A 23242-nucleotide genomic window follows, 5' to 3' on the forward strand; every position below is an offset into this window, starting at 1 on the left:
GGTCCGCAGGGTATGCAGATGGAGCCTGTTCTATTTAGTATGTGTGAGAAGTTCACCTTCCTAGTAAGACTTCAGCAGAATGTACAGAGTACACGACTGCAAATAAAGATTCAGTTAAAGCACGTCGTCGTAACAGATACAAAACAAGACGGGTAACTGCCGGTAATGAGAGGGAGATTGCCTGCACAGAAAACCACACCCACATGCAATCACACAGCCATGCACCTCAGGACACACAGGAGAGGAGAAACAGAGAGAAATTAATAACACATACAAGAGAGTAAGGGAGGGGGACTGCAATGAGTTAAACCAGAACACTCTAAGTGCAAGGAAACGCCCGTGTGAAAAGTGTTTGTCACTGTGTGGTTCATGACCACTTCTCTGGTTAAAGAGAAATGGTTTAAAGTGAACTGATGATGCTGTTTAAGAAGTGTGATAAGACATGTAAGTACAAAGGAGAAGTTGTATTTACATTTTCTTAAATTTACTGAGAAGTCTAATGTATGTTGTATTCAATATTCTACTAAATTATACACTCATATTAAAACATGAAAACAATAAAATAAACAACCTCAACATACGGCCAAAGCTTGGGGTGTCCAGTTCCTCAGATGGTAGAGCACGTACCATTTAAAGTCCTGATCACAGTGAGTGGACCAGGTTCAGTTCTGCTCCCTTTACTGTTATTCTCTCTCTACCTCAACTTAACTGTCCATCTTACACTGCACCTATCCAAAAAAAGCAAAATAGAAAATAGTTTTAACGAAAAAAAAACAACAGAAGCAAACTTCCTCATTGACACAGAAGGGAGGATAAAGACGTTGATGTTTTTGTGTCTGAGCATGACATTGTGTAGGACTGTGCTGGTTTCTTTTTATTAGCTTCAATGTTGTTTCCTTTGTATGGAAAGCTTTCAATGTTCTAAACAGAAATAAGGATGAATGAAAAGAGACATTTGAGATGATGAAAATACAAAAATGACTTTTCCAGTTTTATGTGTTTTGAGGGTTTGAATCCAAATCTGTTTTCCATATGTAATAAAAAGATTAGTGACAGTATAGTCCTCCTTCAAGCGGGCGGCCTGTGGCTCTTTTCCTGCTGTACTGCTTCACTGACAAAGTAGATAAGGTACACATTAAGATTGTAACAATGAGTGATGTTGTTCACATAAAATGTTGCACCAAATAGCATTAACGTCAAAACAAAATATGACATTAAAAGTGACTGTGAGCATGTTCCAGTTTGTTTTAAGTTTTGTGCGCCCTGTGGAAAAGTATGGAGTGTGAAGTCTCTTTTAGAGGACTGATGATCTGGATTTGTTAATCCCCAAGAGTCTGTATCTGGATCAGGATGATTAAATCCATGATTGATCTAAAAAAGGGATTAAAAATGAGCTGGATCACATGACCCGACATAGAAAGAACCAAATCTGGATCATTCTTATTCACATTAAACCTTTTAAACCAACAGGCCCTCTAGATAAGACAAAGATACAACAACAGCTTGAGGGCCATGTTGCTCGTTTGTTAGAGCATGTACCATTTAAAGCATGAGTCCTTATCTCAGTGGACCAGGTTCAGTTCTAACCTGGGTCCTTTAGTGGATGACGGTCTCTCTCTTCCTCGTCTTAACTGTCCATCTTTAGTTGATGCTACCAAAAAAGGTAAAAAATTTAAATAAAACAGAAGATGTGTCAAACACTAACTTCCTCATTCTCACTGTACAAGAAGAAAGGAAGAAATCTTTTGTGGTTTTTGTGTCTTAACAGCGAGGTGACTGGTTTGTTACAGTTCTGCTGAAATTTAAAAATCATCTTTTTTCTACATTTTCTCTGTTTAAGCTCCTGGAGGTTTGTTTGGTAAGAACAGCTATGACTGCTATTTATGTTTTATCATTTTAGTTTTCAGCAGCTTTTATTTTCTTTCAGTGAAAATGACTGTTTTGTTAATCCAACTCTTTAACTAGGACTTTGAAGAGTAACTTAGTTTTTAATTCCAGGTGATGGGTGTTACTGCAGTCCTGTCAGTGAACATGGTAACAGCCATCATGTTACTGACTGTCTTCTCTCTTTCAGGTGAGCTGTTTGTTCACTTACTTTCATTCAAAGATGTTTAATCTGTACAGTTTGAACTTCCTGTAGAAACAAAGCAGAGAGAAGAGTGCAGATAGAGTTTCTTCTTTCATCTCTTCATGTCCTGACTGAAAAGTGAAATGTTTTAGACTGACTTTGTGAACAAGAGAGAAAAAGACCAGAGCACACCACATTACTTCTTAGACTCTCATTAACATCCTCTATATGAAGATCCTGCTTCACATTATAATAACTGATGGTCTGCTTTACAGAAGCGTTGGATGAATGTGTAACTACGTCAGCGCTCTTCATCACTACACCAAAGAAGATGGAAGCACTGAGTGGAACTTGTCTGAAAATCCCATGTAGCTTTAGTGTTAAAAATGAAAGAGAGTTTGACAACACAAGAGAAACATTTGGAATATGGTTTAAAGAAGAAGACAGAGAGACCTATCCAAACAATGTGGTTTTTAACAGTCGTCGCGCAGTGAACAAATTTCAAATGAACATAACTGGAAACTTGAGAATGAAAAACTGCACCACTCTGATTTACAACATGAAGACGACATATGAAGGCGTATACTACTTCAGAATCATGAACGGACCTTTCAGGGCAAATGCTCATTGTGATCCTCTTCACATAAAAGTCAAAGGTAAGAGAGTTTCATTTTCTTTTAATCAGACTATAAAGGTTTTATTAAGAAACAATAAATCATTGTCATAGCACGAGTTGAACTCTGATTAAATACTGAGACTCTTTTTACTGGTTGAGATTGAAGGGTCCAATCTTGACACACTAAGAAGGAGAAAAACATTTTAATTTCAAGTTTTTAATTACAGTGCTGTCAGCTTTTGCCTTAACATCATCAAATTGTTAATTAAAAGTATTTCTTTCGGGGAAAAATCTATTTATTAATGATATAGGTATCATGATATAAAATGATCAGTATTACCATTTTCTTATAAGTATCCTACCGTTCTTACAAAGTACACACACATTTTTATATATGACATTACAAACCTTCTCCATGAAGTTTCCATGACAGAATATTAACGTGGTAATGATGACAGGCGGTGGCTGGAAGTTTGGGAAGAATATAGTAGAAAATCATTTTAGAAAGGACAGTCACTGTCAGCTAGTCTATTGGTTAAAGTAATCTTTGTTTGATTTGAACACACAGATTCTCCTCTGAGTCTCAAACTAATCATCTCAGGAGATCTGAAAGAGAAGGAGTCTGTCACTATAACCTGCTCAGCTTCCACTCCCTGTCCACTCTCCCCTCTTAAACTCACCTGGACTCTCAAACAAGACTCTCTCAACAACATGGAGGAAAACTCAGATAAAACCTTCACGACTAAAATCCAGGAGAAGATCACTCTGACGGACAAACATGATGGATACAACATCACCTGTTCTGCCACATATCTTGTGAATGAAGGAAAAGAAGTCAAGACAGCAGAGGAGACACAGACTCTCAGAGTTTCATGTGAGACAACCAGAGATTGTTATTGGATCCTGTCAGAATGTCATGATTTTAAAGATGTTTGCTGTTTTTAATTAATTATGTTTATCTAACATTTTCCTCAGATTCTCCTAAAAACACCTCAGCGTCCATCAGTCCATCAGGTTTGGTGTCAGCAGGTATTCATGTGAACCTGACCTGCTCCAGCAGAGCCAATCCTCCTGTCAGCAGCTTCACCTGGTTCAAGATCAGCAGAGATGGACACATGATCGTATCTGAAGGAGAGTTTTACAGCTTTAATGTCACAGAGGGAGGAGTTTATTACTGTGTGGCCATGAATGATCTCAGTAATCAGACATCACCACTGATCCATTTGAGGGTTGCAGGTAAAAACTAGAGTTGAAAAAGCTTCTCTTCTTTTATTTTAATTTCTTCTTTTTTGTTGTTTTCTGCTTGTGCATTTTGGTCGGTTATTTTCATCTCTTTTTGAATGTACCCTCTTTACTGCATTGGTATCAAACAGTTTAACAAATGATCGCTGCAATATTAACTCTAAATGTCTGCATACCACCCAACCTTTCTTTAATTCAGATATCACAAAAGCAAAACTATGTGGGAGATGCAATTATATGTTTAAACACTTTAGACGGCAAAAACAAAACAAAACAGAAACGAGTAGGAACTAGTGACATAATGTGTGTGTGTGTGAGTGTGTGTGTGTGAGTGTGTGTGTGTGTGTGTGTGTGTGTGTGTGTGTGTGTGTGTGTGTGTGTGTGTGTGTGTGTGTGTGTGTGTGTGTGTGTGTGTGTGTGTGTGTGTGTGTGTGTGTGTGTGTGTGCGCGTGTGGGAGGAGAAAATGTAAGAAGTAGTGTGTAAGATAAATTTGGGCTAGATAAAGAATGAATAGAGAGACAAAAATAAACAAGTTAATAAAATCCCCTACCCTACCTCAGTCAGCCTGCGGAGGGGGCCGGCTGATGACTGATGGCTCAAAGTCCCTCTTAGGAGAGTACCTACTCTGAAACAGGAACTAAAGAGGTTCCTCTTAACGGGTTCTAGGAACTAAAATAGTTCATAGTTCCTGCAGTTCAGAATCAATAAAAAAGTGTTAGGGTTCAAACAGTTCCTAGAACTATGACAAAGTTCCTGCGGTCTGAAAACACCTTTTGTCCTTTTTACTAATAATACTACCAGAAAGAAAATAGTAATAATAATTTAAGAAATAATATTAATGATTATTATTGTTATTATTACAAAAACAACAAAAGCATTAATAATAATAAAAATAACGACAACTCCACTTGTTTTTCACTAAACAGAGAAACCTGTTGATGCTCCTCTTTGGGGTTCAGCTTTTGGGATCATTGTCGTAGTCGTCTGCCTCGCTGTCTGTATTTGGTAAGTATCACAAATGAGTCTGTCATCTGCTGTCATTGTTTTCTAACAGAGGAGCAGTGCCTTTGCATTATACTGATGAATAAATCTCCCAAAAGGGAAAAAAAAAGTTGTTTCCTAACTTTGATCTTCTAGTTTCCAATCAGAAGTATCTCCTAATGTGGACTAGTTCAGTAAGTCTCTATAAGCAGCACACTCTAATTCACCAACACCAGTATAACCATGATCTCTATTGTCTTTCAGGTGGTTAAAGTGGAAACATCAAACTCCCCAACAGAACCAGGTGGGAACATACTTAACTCATACTTCAACACTGAACACTCTGTTATGTTTTAATATATCTGTTGACATTGACTGTGTCCTGCTGTGAGAAAGCAAAAGTCTTTATTCTAAGCAGGCAATACGTCAGAGGTCAGCTGGTGGTGGAAATATGAGTTGTAGTAGCAGTTTATTCAATCAGTGATTATTTATCTCCATAAAGATATACATAGACGTTATACTCAAGTTAAAAATTAAAAAAAACAAATCAAAGAGGTGTAGGCTGAAACTTAAGTTTACTGTCTATACCTTGTTAACCCTTTAACTTCAATGTTTAAATAACACCATTAAAAAAAATAAGTTTCAAACATTTCATAGAAAATAAAACAAACTGGAGTTCAAAAACATTTCATAACAATCAAGTAGGAAGCCAAAAAACAAGACAGCATGTCATTTGTATTTTACCGGTATCCGTGCTCTTTTAGTTTCTTCGAATTAATAAACTCATATAAATGTATAAATGGTGCATTGGTTGGTTCACAGTACATCTACTAACATTTTTTTCTCTCTTCTTTAACTAAACAATAAACAGGTATTGTTCTTATATGTGGTACCTCATACCTCCACACAGTCGGTCATATAATGAGCTCTGATGCAGAATATCCTCACTTTTATTTAATATGACAATGTAATGTGAAATTTTAGATTTAATTTATGCAGCTTCAAAAAAAGTTTATCATCAATGATCCCACCATGAAATGTGTTTTCATTTTCCCTTTCTATATCGCAACATCTTTAATCTGGATTTTAACTTGACTTTTGAGTTTCCAGTTGACAAAAATTTACACTCATAACATGTTAATGGCAAACCATTTCTGAATACTTTCAATGCACTTTCCACTGTAGAAGCTGTTCAGATATATTCCAGAGCAGTAAAGATCATCAGTAAATAATACACATTTTAAAAGTTAAGAAACTTCACAGATGTCATTAATATACAGAATTTAAAGAATTCAGGACCTACAACCCACCCTTGAGGAACCCCACAAGTAACCTTTAATCTTTTAGATTTGGATTATTTTGTTGTACATACTGATTTCTTTCATCAAGGTAACTTTTCACCTAGCATCATTAGAAAGAATAGTAAAGTGAATATTTGGTTTAAATTTGTGCATTAACAGTTTGCTTTGTTAGATAGAGATAAGTTGATACAAATATTTACCCTACGTGACTGCCAGATGTTACAATAGATGACTATCATTTTAGATTGCAAATATATGAGTTATTGAGACAAACTTAAAAAAATCAAGCCCTGGTAGACTCTCAGACGTTTTCTCACTTAGGGAGACAACATAGCACCTGCCTTTAAGATGTTTTCTTATTTGATTTCAGAGACAAGGAGATGGCGTACTGGCTACTTATCAACCACCGAATGAAACAGAGGAAACCATCCATTACGGGGAGATCAACTTTTCAGTGCGGGGACCTGAACAGCTCTCTGTCTCAGTGCAGGACAGTGGACAGCAGCAGGATACGCTGTATGCACAGGTCAGAGCGTCCAAGCCAGCAAGCAGCCGAACACAGCCTGCTGACGGCCCAGAAGATGTCTACGCTCAAGTGAAGAAAAAATGAGTGGATTAAATGCATTTCATCAAGTTTCATTATACAACTTTTTTTTGTTCCTTTTTTTTATTGCTCATGTTTTATCTAGTTGAGCACAGCGTTAGGTCAGGAAGGCCACGGAGTCACACTCTACTATCATGCCAGACTTTTAGTAACAACTGATTTCATGCAAACCTCACCACCAGCTGATTTCCTTCAAAGGATCCTAGATTGGCCAAATGGTACTTATGCCACCTTATTTTAACTGTTCTAGCCTGCCTACTATTTGCTGCTCCCTCTGCAAGCCACATTTGCAACTCTCCTCCACCCCAGCTCCTCCTTTCATGCTGTTCAGACTTAATCAATGTCATGCTGTTGTCATTGATGCCTGCTCTGTTTGGCTTTGCTGCTTCTCTCCCTGCCTTATGCCTTCCATGTAATCATGTGGAAGGGCAGGGAGATCCCAGACCAGAGCCATACTGCCAAATATAAATAATTACAATGAAGTATATTTTTCATGACAAAGGGGTCCTGACTGAAATCTTGTTGCTGTGTAATATTCAGCCTCTTATATACTGTATGTGCAACTAAAACATACAGAAGTCTATTAGGGACTTTTTTTTATATTAAACTAACTTCAAGCAGTTGCAGTCCACATTTACTTTATTTTATTACCCTTTAATTTTAAATGTTTAGTTTTATTGTAAAATGCTTTAATTTGATCGTTTTTGACGAGGCATGTTCCATCACTTCTCTTTTATTTCCATTTTCTCACCTTGTTTGTTTCCCATGTTTTTATTTGTGTTTTTTTTTTTTTTTAAACTTCAAAAATAAGCACGAGGCAAAGTTTCTGCTTTTGAAGATATTTATTCATTGCACTGTAATAAAAACCTTGTCTCCTCAAAATACCTAATAATCTCAGTCGCACTTATTGGTCCAACATTTTATATTTATGTGTAAACATCACCTGAAATCAAGGAATTGAATCACAAACATTACAAAAGTGGAAAAATGGATTATGCATAGTATACGTTGGGCACATGAATTAATATATTGACTACTTACAGGACTTTTTATTTTGTGTATATGTGAATATTAAGAGTGTTCTGTTGCACTTTTAATAAAGCATCCTTAAACAACTGATGCTTAAAATTCATTTGAAATCTTTTTGTAAATAAAATGTTAAAAACTCATCCATCTCTGTCAGAATTTTGCTAAATCTTTGGGTATTAGCCTGTAAACATTAGAGGTCTAGAAACTGTATTGCTAAATGTCACAAAGGCCCTACAGAGTCAGGGTGACTGGGCTTTAGGACCATGCCAGGTTATGTGAGAGAATAGAGGTAGACATATGCTTCTCTTGATGACAAGTTTAACAACTACAAACAAATCTAACCTTCATGTTGCAAAGCAAACCTGTCCCTCAGTGATGCAGCATTCATGTCAAGTAGTGTCAATGTGTAGGATCTGCATCGTAGATTATTTTCACTAGAATCACTGACTGTGTTCACAGAGAAAGAACATCTGTCTTCACTTTTCCTGAACTGAACCCCTTCAAATGTTAACTTCTCTGTGTATGTGAACCCAGCCAGTGACTCTGGTTGCACCCTGATGGTCTAAATGTTGAGTCAGTGACCACCTCCCTGTTTCTGGATGGACTTCATGTTAGTAGGTTTTTAATTGTGCACTCTGTCCTCCAGAGCCTTCAGCTCAGCCTCCACCTGAGCTGGCAGATCAGCTCCAACCTGCTGACTGAAGTAAGCTCTCAACTCTTTTGTCTCCTTCTGCCAGAAAGGCACGGGCACGTCAAACAGAGCACCCATATCCACGTTGCCACTCAGACCTTTAGTGTCGACGGCGCCATCTACTGGCAGCCAGCCGATAATGCTCTTCTTGGCAGCTTCATCCTCACTCTCCCTGCCGCAGCGCTTGAAGATCCACTCCAGCACGCGGGCATTTTCACCAAATCCGGGCCAGAGGAAGGAGCCAGATGCAGGGTCCTTCCTGAACCAGTTAACATGGAAGATCTTGGGTAAATGAGTGGGGCCCTTCCTGCGCTCCATGCTCAACCAGTGAGCGAGGTAGTCACCAAAGTTGTAACCGAAGAATGGACGCATGGCAAAGGGGTCATGCATAATGACCTTTCCTGAAGGAAACATGACATCCTTTAGCAGTAGTTATAGTAACTTCCTCACCATCCTATCTTCAAAGAACAACTCTTAAATGATTTGTGTGAGGTTGTACCTTTATGCTCAGCAGCTGCCGTGGCCTCTGACCTCATGGCTGCTCCAACAAAGACTCCGTGCTGCCAGTTGAAGGACTCATAGACCAGAGGAACTCCTGACAACATCAGCATTTGATCAGTTTCATGCACACTTGTTTGGGTTTTGGGAAATGTTGCTTGACTTGCCATGTTGATATTAAACACAGATTGTAGTGCACATGTTAAGAACAAGGCAGCACAAACAATGTGAAGCAGGAAGGTGCTGCTATGCTGTATATTATATTGTTATCACAGCAGCTACACTGTAACTGAGAGATCTGTTTTATGCACACCGTTGTAGTATTCAGTTTCAGTCTGAATTAGAGTACAACAGTGCAGGACTGTGATAGTGGTGTAATACAGCTTAACCTTTTTATAACTAATTATAAGAAAATGTATTAAAAACATGTTCACACTATTTTTCCATGCTATGAATAAAAGGACCTTTACCTTTATCTGAACTCATTAGCTCGTCTTTACCTATCCTGTCTTTTTTTCTCTTCAACGGGATGTTTCTAAACTTCTTTCTCCAGTCACATTAAAACAAGGGATTTCATTTTATTAAGCTTACTCCTTTTTTTTTTGTCAGTCATAACACAGAAGATGATATCAGCACCCACCTTCTGGCCTCCTGCCACCAAAAATAATGGCATCAATGGGCACGCCCTCCTCACTCTCCCACTGGGGGTCGATGATGGGACACTGGGCCGCCGGAGCACAGAAGCGGGAATTGGGGTGGGCACACGGAGTTGAGCTTCCTTTAAATAGAGAGGAGACAAGTTATTTTTTATAAACATCACAGTTCAAACTTACTCTGAACTTTAGGTCATTCCATTTAAATACATTGTTAAGGCAGATCTGTAGATGGCATAGTAAACACAAGCTGATCAATTAATTCTTTATGTTAGTTTGATTTATTCATAAAGAACAGGTCAGCTATGAAACAAATAACTATACTAATGTTTAAAACATTTAAATGAACCATATAAACCGTATAATTGTTGAGTCTTCATCCTCAGTCACTTATTTTGAAAAGCCTGAGAGTTAAGAACCTGAACCTGATGTTACCTTGCTTCCAGGCTTTGCCATGCCAGTCTGTGAGTGTGATCCCAGCTGCAGGGGGGTCAAGGCCTTCCCACCACACTCCCCCATCACTGGTCTCCCCAACGTTCGTGAACATAGTGTTTTTGGCAATGGTGGCCATGGCGTAGGGGTTAGTCTTATCTGAGGTGCCGGGAGCCACACCGAAGAAGCCGTTCTCTGGGTTGATAGCTCTCAGTTTACCTGCAGAGACAAAGGCATCATGGTAGACGTTATGAGGATTCACCGCACTGCCTCTGGAGTCATTATATCTGTTAAAGCCGTCCTCCTTCCTCTCACCTTGGCTGTCAAACTTCATCCATGCAATGTCATCGCCTACACACTCAACCTTCCAGCCTGGCAGAGATGGTTTCATCATGGCTAAGTTGGTTTTACCGCAGGCGCTGGGGAAGGCTGCTGCCACATAACGCTTGACACCCTGAGGGTTAGTAATGCCCAGGATCTAAAGAGGAGAGAGGTGTGTTTAGAAATGTATAACGACGACGACTAAGGTCTAGACCCGCTCTTTTTGTATGTTTTCATGTTTTGACAGATATAAATGTACATCTTGCAAAGTTCTCCACCAAGTTTTCTATTTGGAACATCATTAGGGCAGCATCACTTTACACTCACTAGCATGTGTTCAGCCAGCCAACCCTCATCCTTTGCAATGCGGGAGGCAATGCGGAGGGCAAAGCACTTCTTCCCCAAGAGAGAGTTTCCTCCATAGCCACTGCCGAAGGACATGATCCGTCTCATGTCGGGCAGGTGAGATATCAGCACCTGCTCTGGGTTACAGGGCCACGAGTTTACCAAAGGAGCTGGAGAGGAGACAGACAGAAATTTGTGATGAGAGGAATTTAGTGTAGGTGAAATGCAATAGGGATGATTGAGTAAATAATGTCGGAGGTGAAGAAAGAGGTAGAGGTGGCAGAGAGGAGGTTAGGTTAAGTAAACATTGTGGTCAGACAAGTGGTTTCAGGCTCTTGGATTTTGTACCCTTAAGCGGTAAAGGCCGTCCTAAAGAGTGCTGGCAGCGGACAAACTCTTCTCCTTCAGCGAGTCTATTCAGGACAGGAGTGCCCATGCGAGTCATGATCCCCATACTGGCAACAACATATGGCGAGTCAGTCACCTTATAGGAGAACAACATGCTGTTAACACTCATCAAGCCACTATAACTGAGAACAATACACATAACTGAATCAATTACACCTACATATGCTTAGTAAAGTAAAACTGAGCGGGTGTGCTCCTTTATTGTTTTTCTGAGTATCAAGGGTTGAGAGATGTGTGGCCGTTACCTGGACACCATATTTAGTCAGACTGGAGCCCACAGGACCCATACTGAAGGGAATCACATACATTGTGCGACCTGCAGAGGAAACAGAAGCATGAACACATAAATGTCTTTTCACACTGCAGCAGAATATCGTTTTACTGGTAACAAAAGTTGAAAACATGGTTATATACTGCTGGAGATATTGTGGCCCTTACTCAAAGGTACACAATGGAGGATTTGAACACAATTAGAGGTAAGGAGCAATGTTTCAACGAGCCAGTCCCTTTTTGTATTTGATGTGCAAAGAAACACGTTTGTCATGTTTCCTGCTACTCAGAAGTTGGTCAGGCTAAAATAAAAAATTGGACAACCTTAGTCTTTGATGGTGCATTTTTCGTAAAACATCCAACAAATACAAAACTTTTATTAGTTTAATCCAAAACTCAACATGTTTTTTTTTTTACCTTTTTTGATCAAACTGTCTACCTTTTTCAGAACAAGCCATGTTGAATTTCAACATTTTTTTTTCACAAAGAACTTGTACAGGGTGCTCTACATTATACCCACACATCTTTTTGCTTTCCTGCCGCATCTTAGCTCCAAAAACAGATAGAAAGAGCAACGCGAGGAAGAGAGGGATGGAGGAGCAGAAACCTCCAAACTGAGAGATTTTTAAATCTTTTGATTAATTTACAGATCAGTGTTACTGTAACACATCAGCATAAGTTTGTTTTACTTCACATTGAAATCTCAAACAAACAAAAAAGGAGGGCTCTGTTCTGTGGGGTAAGTAATGGAAATATATTCAGTCAGAATATCACAAAATGTGATGACAAATAACAGTAACTCTTTCATGACATGACATCCTATTTCATGCGAGTTAGATTATTAAATAGCTTGTTAATGTATATATTAAAATACTTTAACTTTGATGGGCTCTGTGGTAGAGTCGGTCGTCTCTCTGAACTGGAAGGTCGAGGGTTCGATCCCCAGCTCCTACAGCCACATGTACCATATGTCCGTGGGCAAGAAACTAAACCCCAATATTCCCCCCTCTGCTTCCTCAGCAGTGTGTAAATGTGAATGTGTATGAATGGGATGAGTTAATACTGATGGTCACTTTACTCAGCAGCCTCTGCCATCAGTGTGTGAATGTGTAGATGTGACCTGCGGTGTTAAACCGCTTTGAGTAGTCAGAAGGGTAGAAGAGTGCTATACAAGCTCAAGTCCATTGAGCATTTCCTTTGATGGTTTCAAAGAGAGGCTGATAGCATATGTCTCCCTGGCAACAAAAACAATTAACCTGCAATTCACCTGCCATGCAGCCAGGGAAACGCTCCTCTCTGGCCTTCTGCCAGTCAGACTCGCTCATCCAGCTGCCCAGCTGGCTCTTCACTCCTCCAGCAGGAATAGGGATGGTGTCTTTCTGGTTCTTGGTGACAATCACAGTCTTGCTTTCCACTCGAGCAACATCTTTCGGGTCTGTACGGGCCAACCAACTGAAAGAGAGAGCAGGAGTCACAGTATTAGCCAGGAAAACTTTAGAAGTGAATTACACAACAGCACTTATATGTGTGAATACAAGAGAACATATTCAAGCTCTTACCAGTTCTCATATTTGGGAAGCCTCTTGACCATCCCTTCCTTCTCCAGACCTGCCAGGATGTTTGCCGTTTCCTCTGGCGTCCCCGTCACCACATGCACATTAGTGGGTTTACACTCATCCACCGCTCCCCTCACAAACTCAGCTACTGCTGGAGGCAGCGAGGGGATGGAGGCCAGGGACCGAATCCCAACACTTGATCCAACAGCTCCATGTCTGAAAGAGAGCAGATATTCCAGTGATGTTTTTCTTCCTACTATTAGAGAGGTTGTCATTTTCATTTGGGAGGCCAGCAAAGATATTTACATTTTACATTGACTTGAAATTGAGTCGATTGTAACGCGATGCAAACAAACCTGACTCACTCATTCGTTTACCAAATCATTTTCCAGTGTGACCTGCTACACAAGTTCTTCCCTTATAGGATACAAACCTAGCAGAGTACAACTCCTGTATCTATCACCTACATTATGCTGAAGTAGAACAACATCAACTTAAACCAGCAATAACAATAAGATGAAACATTGACTTTGGAGAACGCGCAGACTTTTGTTTTATCCATCCAACTTTTCCCAACCAGTCCGGTCTCAGCAGACAGCTTAGACCACCAAGGGGCTCACCATGAGTCTAGTTCAAGAGTTTGAGTGTCAAAAAGGACGTTCTGCCAAGTGTGTCGGGTCTCTCTAAACAACACAACAAAGAGTACGGACTAGAACTGCTCTTTTTGTAAAGTATCCTTAGACAACTTTGGTTTTGATTTGGCATTACTTTGAACAAATTGATTGCTTGATTTATCTTATTAGTGACAAAATAAGCTAAAAAAGTACAAGTTCTGCTTTAAATTCCAGTCCAAAAAGCAGTGGAAGAGCATTAAAGGGCACCTAGTCTTTTTGTTACAGCACTTAGAGGCACATATGGGGCTAGCCTATTGTTTGCTAGAGGCATGATATTCAAACTGCACGAGTCACTGAGAGGGCTGCTGTTGAAACACAAGCCTGTGTGTGTGTATCCCCCCTTTCTGTCCCTACCATGGTCTAATGGAATAGACAATTTGTGTGTGTGGGTATTGTTGTTTTCTTTCTATGGACAGTGCAAATGACCCCAGATGACCCTTTAGAGAAATGCATTGTTCATAATCCTGTATCCTAAAACGAGAGGCCCAGAGACACCGATTCAAAATTATTGTGATTTAAAAGTAGTTTCGACCTACAGTGGAAAACCAGTGGCTAATTTGACTGGGAACACTAACCACACTCTTCTACTTAGTTGTTTCAAAAATAGCGACAGACTGCTGAAGCACGTGTCTCCCAAATCACTACATCAAGTATGTCATTAAAAACACACACACACACACACACACAATCTCCCTGTGAAAATGAAGATAACTTGACAGAGAGAGGGAAAAGAGCTGAGAATAGTCCAATGCCAGCCTCAGGGTTCAAACTCCCTCTGAAATGTAGGAGCCATAAAAGAGTTTGTGGTGAACAGTAGGGTCAGCTTATGAGCAGTAGACAAATTAGCACCTACACAAATGCTTTAAACGCCGATTTAGAAATCATCTGCTTTTACAATTGGGGACAGTATTCCATCCTGACAGCTAGGTAGTATTCAGAAAGGACATCACACACTTACTTCTCAAGTTTCTCGAGATCTCTGTATCTTCTAACTTTTCAGACACCATAGTTGTCTTGACTTCTTACTGTGCACAGAAGACAATTTTTCGGGTGCGTGGGTACGTGGGTGTGGGGACATATGGCAGTATGCTCTTTGTGGGTGTGGAGGAGGGCTTGGGATTGTGGTAGGTTTGAGGTTGGGGACTGTGGCTATGATGTCACTTGGGTTTGAATTGTTTTTTTTTTTTGTCATTTGTATCGTTTGTGCGTATTGTAGGCGTAATCAAGCTAATCAGCTAAATGTGGTTCAATGCATCTCCTCTCATTAAGTGAGATGAATGTATGTTTTGTACACGCTCCCTGAAAAACTAAACAATGAACTAAATAGTCCACGAGAGAAGATAAAAATGTCGGTATACTCATTCAAGCAGCCCACAGTGACATAGCATCTACTCAAAGTAAAGGGCTGAATAAGCAGGAATAAGTGTTTCCATGATGTGCTTTGGGGCACGTTTAGCCCCGGGTGTCACCTCACAGGCTAGTTAAAGGCTTAAGAATGGGGACTGTTATCATATTTGGATAGTAACCCTAGATTTTGGTGGGTGTAACTAACAATTCCTCTTCCTATGACATAGAGTAAAAGCAAAGGCAAAAAAGTTCTTGGTTAGTGGGGAACACATGGCCTATCGGTTAGGTAGAGAGGCTATAGTCATCCAAGCGGGGCAGCCCAGGTTCCTGCTGTGGCTCCTTTCCCGCACGACTTTCTCCTCTCTCTCTTACCCAGATTTCCTACTCTATCCACTGTCCTATCCAATAAAGGCAAGCCAATGCACAAGTCCCAAAAAGAACAGTTCCTTAACCTGCCACTTGAGGCTCTTGAGGTAAATCGCTAGAGTCCAATACTACATTTCTCAACTGTACAGAAAGAACAAATATGTTCAGAGCCTTGTTGAGAAAGGTATTTCAACAGTCATCCGTTGAAATCATATGAAGGCTTGGAGGGTGTTACCTCAGCTACTTCAGACTCTGAACTAAATATTTCCAAAGTGTTTGATGTGTTGGTGCCTAATGTATACATTTCATACAAATATTAGAACAAATAACATGGCTTTCAAATCAGTGTGAGAAAAGGTTGCTCAGGCTTTTTCAGTGAGGGAATAACAGTGGGGATCAATAGCTTTGCTAACCTAAGCATGTTGGCTGTTTGGGGGATTCTAATAAAGGGGTGGCACACGTAGGATTCGGGATTGTTGTTGGCTCATTTGTGACAAGACGGTGGGCCATAGTGACCGTTTCTTTTGAGAGGGCCACTCTATTTCATTCTCCCACGATGAGCTCACCAACCAGTGATAAAAGTGAATAAGAGGCAAGTAAGCTTTGTTTCACGATCACTGTCTTTATGAGCCCAAACGTCTCTGCTCAGTTATCACTACAAACACAATCCACTGTATCTAACTAACTAATAGTGAAGTCAAGGGATTATCAAAGTTACTCATATTAGGTCACACATGAAATCTGTACTCGACTTCAAATGGTAAAGCCTCCGACATTTTACTCAAAGAAACACACGGGTACCAAATATCAAAGCCTGAGTAAATTTAAGGAACTTGTTATACCTCTGCACCCTCAGAACAGTCAAACCTGTTTATCTAATGTTGAGCTGGTTTACAGTGACTGACTGTACAGGGGAGCAATGTTGAGGCATCTAATACAACTAACACATGGACCGCTCTTAATCCCTTTTCATGTCAGCTTTACCCAAACTGGATGGTATTTCACATTTTGTACAACCTATTACCGGTAAAGTGTTGGTATTAAATCATGCCATGAAAACATCTGTATTAATGCTGAAGTAGAAGACATTTAAAGTGGATGTTGAAACTAGCAAGCCAGCATGTTTGGTGGCTCTGATTGTTCCTAGCATCCTAAAGAAATGTGCGTCTTGTTGACAACCTTGGAAAAAGAAACTCAACCAAGAAACTCAAATGTGCAAATTGGTCCAGTATTACAAAGCTTATAATTAGCTGAAGGGGAATCCTAAATTGACATAAAGCCACGGAAAAGAAAAAAGGCACTTCTTTATTCTTTTCTGCGTTGTTAGATGAACCAATCGTCCTGACAGGAGTCTCATTCCTCAACATATTAAATCAATTAGTCCTACCTATATGCTTCCAATCATTGACCCATCATGCCCAAAATTACTGTAACTATTTGGCTGATGCTCTACATTTTCTCCAGTGTGATTTAAATGTGGAGAAGAGAGGAGCTGGACTAACCTCTCAAGAATGAAAAGGAGGAGGCCATCGACCGATTTAAGACAAAAAAAAAGTAAAATGCATCGGTTGAAAAGATGAAGAAACCTAGAAACTCTTCTAAAAAAAAAAAAAGTAAAAAGCCTTTAATAAATTAGCTATTTTATCATAGAAATGTTAAAAACAAGGTAAGTCATCAAAAATCTGTGTATTCCTCAGCACAAAAAAAGCCACTTAAATACATACAAGATAAATAAGATCACCCGAGCAGGAGGTGATATGCATCAGTTCTGGATAGGATGCTCTGGATCTCCTTCTTTGCATCAAAAATCCTGCATTTAAAAGAAAACCTAAATGGACTCTAATGACCACTAATCTCAGTTACCCCTGTAGGCGTTCATCCTGCCATGCCATGTCTCACCCGACCGCCCAAATCTGATGAGACAAGCATGTCCTTCGACAAATTAGACTGATAAACTCTGAAGAGGATTCTGAGGCATTAAAAACAGAACATCATCTGTTTTCAAAGGATGTACATTTTTAAACATGAGGAACAGATCAAACCTGGTATGGTGGCCATTACACCGCCTACATCTGGCTTCTAGCTGAGCAGCTTTTTCTTAAACACACCTCCAAATCAGCAAGCCAATCCTCATGCACCCACAACTAGACACGCCCACAGCCCCCCTTCAGATAGATCCTGGACTACAGTCTCTTTAGGGCAGAGTCTACACATAAAGCAGAGACGAGCTCGTGTATTACTTTAAATACACACACGTGCTGCATTCATTATCCACACAATTGGAAGAGCGCGTGCACAGGGGGGAAAAAAACACCGAGCATGCTCCAGGACGTTCAGGCAAACAGAGGAGGGATGACTCCAGCCGGTGACAATCTCTCAAGCAGAAATACAAACAAGATGCACAGGAACATGGGCCTCCCTAGCACTAGCTCGCCATGCCCCTAGCAATGTGTCAGTCACTCACAAACACATGCATCCTACAGGCAAAATGAAAAGCAAACACACAATGCCATGGAGTGCTCACATAGGCTCCAGGGTCCCTGTGTGAAGGGGTGTCATCACAAAGCCTGGAGGGACAAAAGTATTAAAGAGAAGGAATGCAGAAGGCCCTTCTTCTTCACACTACTACTGTGACGTATTTGAATCTATAAACATGCATACAAACAATGTGATCCGGTCAAAGGTCTCTCTCTCTCGCTCTCTCTCTCTGAGATCTAGTCTGACAAGTTTCAAGCAGCCAGAATTGAGCCAACACAGAGTGTTTAACCATATGATTTGTACAAATACTCTTACTCCTGAAAGATTAAAGGGAACGACACATGAAGAGTAACTTCAAATTGATGCTGAGTTGGAGCCACAGGTCTGATCTGATAGGAAAAGAAATGTAATCACATTTATTGTAAAATGTGGTCAAGAAGGATCAGATTTTGAGGTAAAGCCCAATGAACCTGAAAGAAAATCAATTAAAAAAGAAAAGTAGACGTTATCACAAAGGGGTTGTTTCTGAAAAGGCAGGACAGGAAGTTGTCCACGACAGGCTATGTGTATAAAAAATAAAATAGAAAACGTGCTACATGAAATGTTATCCATTTATTAAACGAACCGAGGAACATGCATTTAAATTGCCTATTTTGGGTGAAATAATACAAAATATATTTTTTTATTTTATACTCTGTCAAAAAAAAAAGTTGTAGTAGGTTACAATGCAATGTTTCGTCATGAAGTTAAGACGCGATTTAAACCGTGAAAACACACATAAACTACCTCTTACTTACCTTCTTAAGACTCCTAGCAACAGGCACGACATCTTGCGTTGAAAAAAAAAAAAACACAGCTATCTTGTAGAAATAAAAAGTGTTAAAATGCACATTTAAGTGAGCAGTGGAGGTAAGGTGAGCAGCAGTGTGTTAGAGCTGGTCGCTGCTCATATCTGTGCTCCGAGGGGACCTTGCACTTTGCTCAACGTGTACATTTACACAGGATACACTTTGATGTAACCGGTGTACTGGATGCTGTCCTGTTGGTGCACGACTACAGTGTACATACAACTTCCCCGGCAGTCATCAAACTCCTCACACGGCTTGCTGCTTTGTAAAGTCAAACTCTCCCACTTGTCGCCGGCTCGGAGTGGAGTGGAGGAGAAAGCGCTTTAAAATTCAAAACGCATATATAGTTTAACTTCTCAGAAAGTCATGTCCACTTCGTTGTGTTCTCTCGCTCTCTCTCTCTCTCCTCCGGGCCGACGGACTGGTTTCAACTATGGTCCAAACTCTCCCCGGTTTTGCCTCCCTCCCTCTCGAATGATGCAAGTTTCCAGAGTTCCTGCACCACCGAGCACATTTAGTACTCACAAGACGCATTCGCCAAAACCCGGAAATACGAGTGACGGGACGGAAATAGATCTGCCGTGGACACATACTGCACAATAACATAGATGTTACACTTGATTTATTTTTACTCTTTTTTTGTTGTTGCTAAAAGTGGATTTTATGCACTACACTACAATATGATAGAAATGGCAACGTTGACAGTTCTTCTGGGAGTTTAGATTATTATTTTCTTTTTAATATATTCAATTAAACCCTGCAATAAATTGGTATTATCCAGGATGATCATGACAGGTTTGTATTATTCTCTTTAGGATAATAGTATTAATAGTAATTATTTAAGTTATTGTTAAGGAGAGTTTCATATTTATTGTTTTCTTCTTTTAAGCTTATTATAATGATGATTATTATTATTAGTATATTCCAAAAACATTTCATGGGGTGTGGTGAAAAAAAGCATCTTCTAAATGATTCTAATGATTTCTTTATGTTAATCCAACACTGTATATTTCATTACTATTACTGTTGTGAGTTTTATTGTATTGAGCCACCCGGGGATTTTCCTGTCAATAGCAGTAAAGCTGGTCAATCCAGATTTTTCTGTGTTGTATTAGAACAAATGAGTGTTTAATAACACGTCATACTGTTGTTGCAATTATACAAACCAACCTCAAAAACAAAACTGGCTCGTCCTACCTTCACATCCATGAGATGAATCTAAATCTATGACTGAGATTTTTTCAAAACATGGCACAAAGCACTGGAAGATCAATCTCAAACAGTTCTATTTATACTGCCATTACAGACCATGGAGTTGCCTACGGGGGTTAATTTGAAAGAGTCATACGTTTTTTTTCCTGCTGAGTTTTTGTAACTGTTGACTTGCAAATTCCTGTTGTAGAAAACTGCTTGCTGCCTGTGGCTTGCTCCCACTTTCTCTGTCTGTCTGTCTGTCTGTCTGTCTGTGTGTGTGTGTGTGTGTGTGTGTGTGTGTGTGTGTGTGTGTGTGTCTGTCTGTCTGTCTGTCTGTCTGTCTGTCTGTCTGTGTGTGTGTGTGTGTCTGTCTGTCTGTCTGTCTGTCTGTCTGTCTGTCTGTCCGTGTGTCTGTCTGCCTGCCTGTCTGTCTGTCTGCCTGTCTGTGTGTCTGTCTGCCTGCCTGTCTGTCTGTCCGTGTGTCTGTCTGCCTGCCTGTCTGTCTGTCTGTGTGTCTGCCTGTCTGTGTGTCTGCCTGTCTGTCTGTCTGTGTGTCTGCCTGTCTGTGTGTCTGTCTGTGTGTCTGTGTGTCTGTCTGTCTTTCTGTGTGTCTGCCTGTCTGTGTGTCTGCCTGCCTGCCTGCCTGTCTGCCTGTCTGCCTGCCTGTCTGTCTGTGTGTCTGTCTGTCTGCCTGTCTGCCTGCCTGCCTGCCTGCCTGCCTGCCTGCCTGTCTGTCTGTCTGTCTGTCTGTGTGTCTGTCTGTCTGTTTGTCTGTCTGTCGGCCTGCCTGCCTACCTGCATGCCTGTCTGTCTGCCTGTCTGTCTGTCTGTCTGTCTGCCTGCCTGCCTGTCTGTCTGTCTGCCTGCCTGCCTGCCTGCCTGCCTGCCTGCCTGCCTGCCTGTCTGCCTGCATACCTGCCTGTCTGTCTGTCTGTGTGTCTGTCTGTGTGTCTGTCTGTCTGTCTGCCTGCCTGTCTGCCTGTCTGTACTCTTAACCCAATTGGTTAGCTTCTCAGCCTGGTTCTGTTCAAAGTTGTTGTCTGCCTGCACATTTATATTTGTTGTTGTTGTTGTTGTGAAGTTGTTCCTCATGGTGTCTCTCTACAATGAGTGCAGTCCAGACCTGCTTTGTAATCATATGCATGAGATAACCATTGATGTGATTCAGGGTTTGCATCTATAGGCCTCCTGGATTTCCTGTTAATGCTTGCTATGGATATTAAGGAAGGTGGTTTCACATACACACACACACACGTACAAGCTGTGAGCAGGAGGGGAAGTAAAGGGGTGGGGCTGCACAGGAGAATACACTAGATTGGAGATAAAGAGAGGCACAACAGTCCAATGTGTCTGGTTAAACTTCAGCTCTCCTGTCTCGTGTTCCCTGATAGTGCCTGCAGAGTCAGCAGCCGACCTAACACATGGACAACAAACACATTCACAGCGAATGAATGCAGACATACTGTATGGCGTGCGACTGCATTCCATGATTATGAAAGGGAACATTCAGAAATGTAACTTGCAAAAAGAAAAAGACACCATAAACATGTGACACACTAACTCATCAAATGTTGTAACTATCAAGACTTTTTGAGTTCTCAGTTCTTAAATAGTCAGTTTTAGGAATACCCTCTAATATAAATGAATGATCTCAAAGTTCAAACCTTGAGCTGAGTCTACGTATGTCAGATGAAAAAAATGCATGTTCAGCAAAAAGGTAGAACTTCAGTGTCCTTTTCTACCAATGATGATTAATCAAGCTGGTGGATGATTAATTTGAATGCCTCCGCTGAAAGGCAATGATTTTAAACTTCTACTTTTCTGCGAGAAGACTGATTTGAAAGACATACAAAATGGGGTATGGTATGAAAAACTGATGTAACAGTGCGATGTAATAACAAATTCAACATGCGTTTGTAAAAAGTACTTTAATAATGTAAATGTGAGTTTCAGTTTTTAATGTATTTTATTCTAAATACACTGACGTCGCATAGAAAAACTAATCAGGGAAAAAGTGTATTATTCATTGTTTATGGAACAAATGTATAAAACGCTCCTTTTTCACCAGCATTTAGCTGATATATTTCAACCTGGAATCTGTTGCAGAATGACTTTAAACTCAAGGAGCTGGTGTCCTTAAATGTTTTTAATCTAAAATGAAAGACTTGGAAGCAGATTCTATAGGACATCGATGCTCTTAACTTGACTGCTTGAACTACTGATCCCCCAGTTTTGACTCATAGATGGTTCTCTCTTTTAATGCAAAATTGAGTGTTTTGTAAATTGTACTTGGTCTCCCGTTCTCTGTCTGTAAATTTGTGTTTTTTGCTGCTGACTGTCTTCCTTAGAAAAGAGGTTCTAAATCTCAATGGGACCAACCTGGTTAAATAATATTCTACAAACTCTTAATCTAAAGACTGAAATGATCATTTAATGCCTGACCGTGCGCCTTTCCTTTTCTTAGTATTCAAAGTTTTACAACAAAGTTTAGATTTCCATATTTAAATGGAATAGCTTAAATGGCCGGTTATGACATTCAATAAAGCTTTTAATTTTAATATGCAAGACTGTGGCTCGCTCGGATCATGGAGGAAGAATTTCAGAAGAAATCAAACCGCAGAGATTTTCATCAAAGATAAAAAAAAGTAATACATGGATCTCATATACTGATAGTGCCAGAAGATGTTGTTTCCATTGTGTATTAAAATGTACGTGAGGATATATTTGAATAAAACAATACATACCCTAACCATAAACATTGGTGAAAAGGATAACTTAAGTCATGGTCACAAACCTTGAGGTTTTTTTCTCTATAGCTCGCTCAAGCTCTCCCACCTTTGTTCAGACACATGACCTTTGTACGTCATATTTCTCCTCAGCCTCTCTGTACTGAAAAGCACACGTCTCTGTATTTCAAACACTTAATCAAATCAAGGGATCAACAAATAATGGCACTAGCTCTGTAAACATTTGCACCCTTTGAACTTTGGATCCAGTTTCCAATAAGACCTCATGTCCGATTAGTGATTTATTATAGTACACTGTATGCTGCTCTATCTCCAGGTGTAATTAGAGATAGATACAGGTGAAGTACTCATAGTAAAACACAGAGCATGTTGATGTGATGAGAGCATGTTACTGTGCAAATGACCAGGACGGTGTTTACAATGGGAGGCGCTGACGTCTATATTCTGTCCACTCAGGATCCAGTATTTGTTTAAGCTTGTAACCTGACTGGACTGACCCCGGCTCTGTCCACACGGCCTCTGATGAAGGAAACCATGTGACAGCTGATCTACGACAGCAGACAGTACCCTGC

General features: G+C 40.1%; 3 protein-coding genes across 4 annotated transcripts in view; 2 read left to right on the plus strand and 1 right to left on the minus strand.

The window, feature by feature from the left end:
* Positions 1–2303, plus strand: part of LOC132993954 (B-cell receptor CD22-like) — a 47861-nt gene extending 45558 nt beyond the window's left edge. Inside the window, exon 11 of one of the 2 annotated variants that reach the window (XM_061063958.1) lies at positions 1999–2296. In XM_061063958.1, the coding sequence (XP_060919941.1) occupies positions 1999–2115 (117 nt within the window). In that variant the 3' untranslated portion in view covers positions 2116–2296. Of the gene's footprint in view, positions 1–1998 lie in introns of both variants that reach the window. The other variant, XM_061063961.1, reaches the window with a different exon arrangement.
* A 324-nt stretch (positions 2304–2627) lies between these two features.
* LOC132994633 (vascular cell adhesion protein 1-like) lies at positions 2628–7599 on the plus strand. Its single transcript, XM_061065119.1, has 6 exons — positions 2628–2724; positions 3253–3558; positions 3660–3920; positions 4854–4932; positions 5173–5212; positions 6580–7599. The coding sequence occupies exons 1-6, from the start codon at positions 2628–2630 to the stop codon at positions 6817–6819; spliced, it is 1023 nt and encodes a 340-aa protein (XP_060921102.1). The 3' UTR covers positions 6820–7599.
* A 37-nt stretch (positions 7600–7636) lies between these two features.
* On the minus strand, positions 7637–19213 carry pck2 (phosphoenolpyruvate carboxykinase 2 (mitochondrial)). Its single transcript, XM_061063956.1, has 11 exons — positions 18679–19213; positions 13020–13232; positions 12728–12912; positions 11436–11506; positions 11131–11266; positions 10765–10952; positions 10432–10594; positions 10120–10335; positions 9672–9809; positions 9033–9128; positions 7637–8934 (listed from the first exon to the last, which is right to left on the minus strand). Exons 1-11 carry the CDS (start codon positions 18708–18710, stop codon positions 8465–8467), a joined length of 1908 nt encoding a protein of 635 aa, XP_060919939.1. The 5' UTR covers positions 18711–19213; the 3' UTR covers positions 7637–8464.
* Positions 19214–23242: the final 4029 nt, after the last annotated feature.

The sequence above is a fragment of the Labrus mixtus genome, chromosome 19 (assembly GCF_963584025.1).
Source record: "Labrus mixtus chromosome 19, fLabMix1.1, whole genome shotgun sequence".
In the NCBI taxonomy this organism is placed as follows: Eukaryota; Metazoa; Chordata; class Actinopteri; order Labriformes; family Labridae; genus Labrus; species Labrus mixtus.

What these genes read in the sequence shown, in the direction of transcription:
- pck2 (XM_061063956.1), bottom strand. Translation starts at nt 18,710, where the DNA reads ATGTCGTGCCTGTTGCTAGGAGTCTTAAGAAG. An exon ending in TTTCCCTGGCTGCATGGCAG is followed by an intron (nt 11,507 to 12,727) that starts GTGAATTGCAGG and finishes TTTCCTCTGCAG; the next exon opens with GTCGCACAATGTATGTGATT. An exon ending in GGCAGCTGCTGAGCATAAAG is followed by an intron (nt 8,935 to 9,032) that starts GTACAACCTCAC and finishes TGTTTCCTTCAG; the next exon opens with GAAAGGTCATTATGCATGAC.
- LOC132994633 (XM_061065119.1), top strand. Translation starts at nt 2,628, where the DNA reads ATGAAGACGACATATGAAGGCGTATACTACTTCAGAATCATGAACGGA. An exon ending in ACAGACTCTCAGAGTTTCAT is followed by an intron (nt 3,559 to 3,659) that starts GTGAGACAACCA and finishes CATTTTCCTCAG; the next exon opens with ATTCTCCTAAAAACACCTCA. An exon ending in AAACTCCCCAACAGAACCAG is followed by an intron (nt 5,213 to 6,579) that starts GTGGGAACATAC and finishes ATTTGATTTCAG; the next exon opens with AGACAAGGAGATGGCGTACT.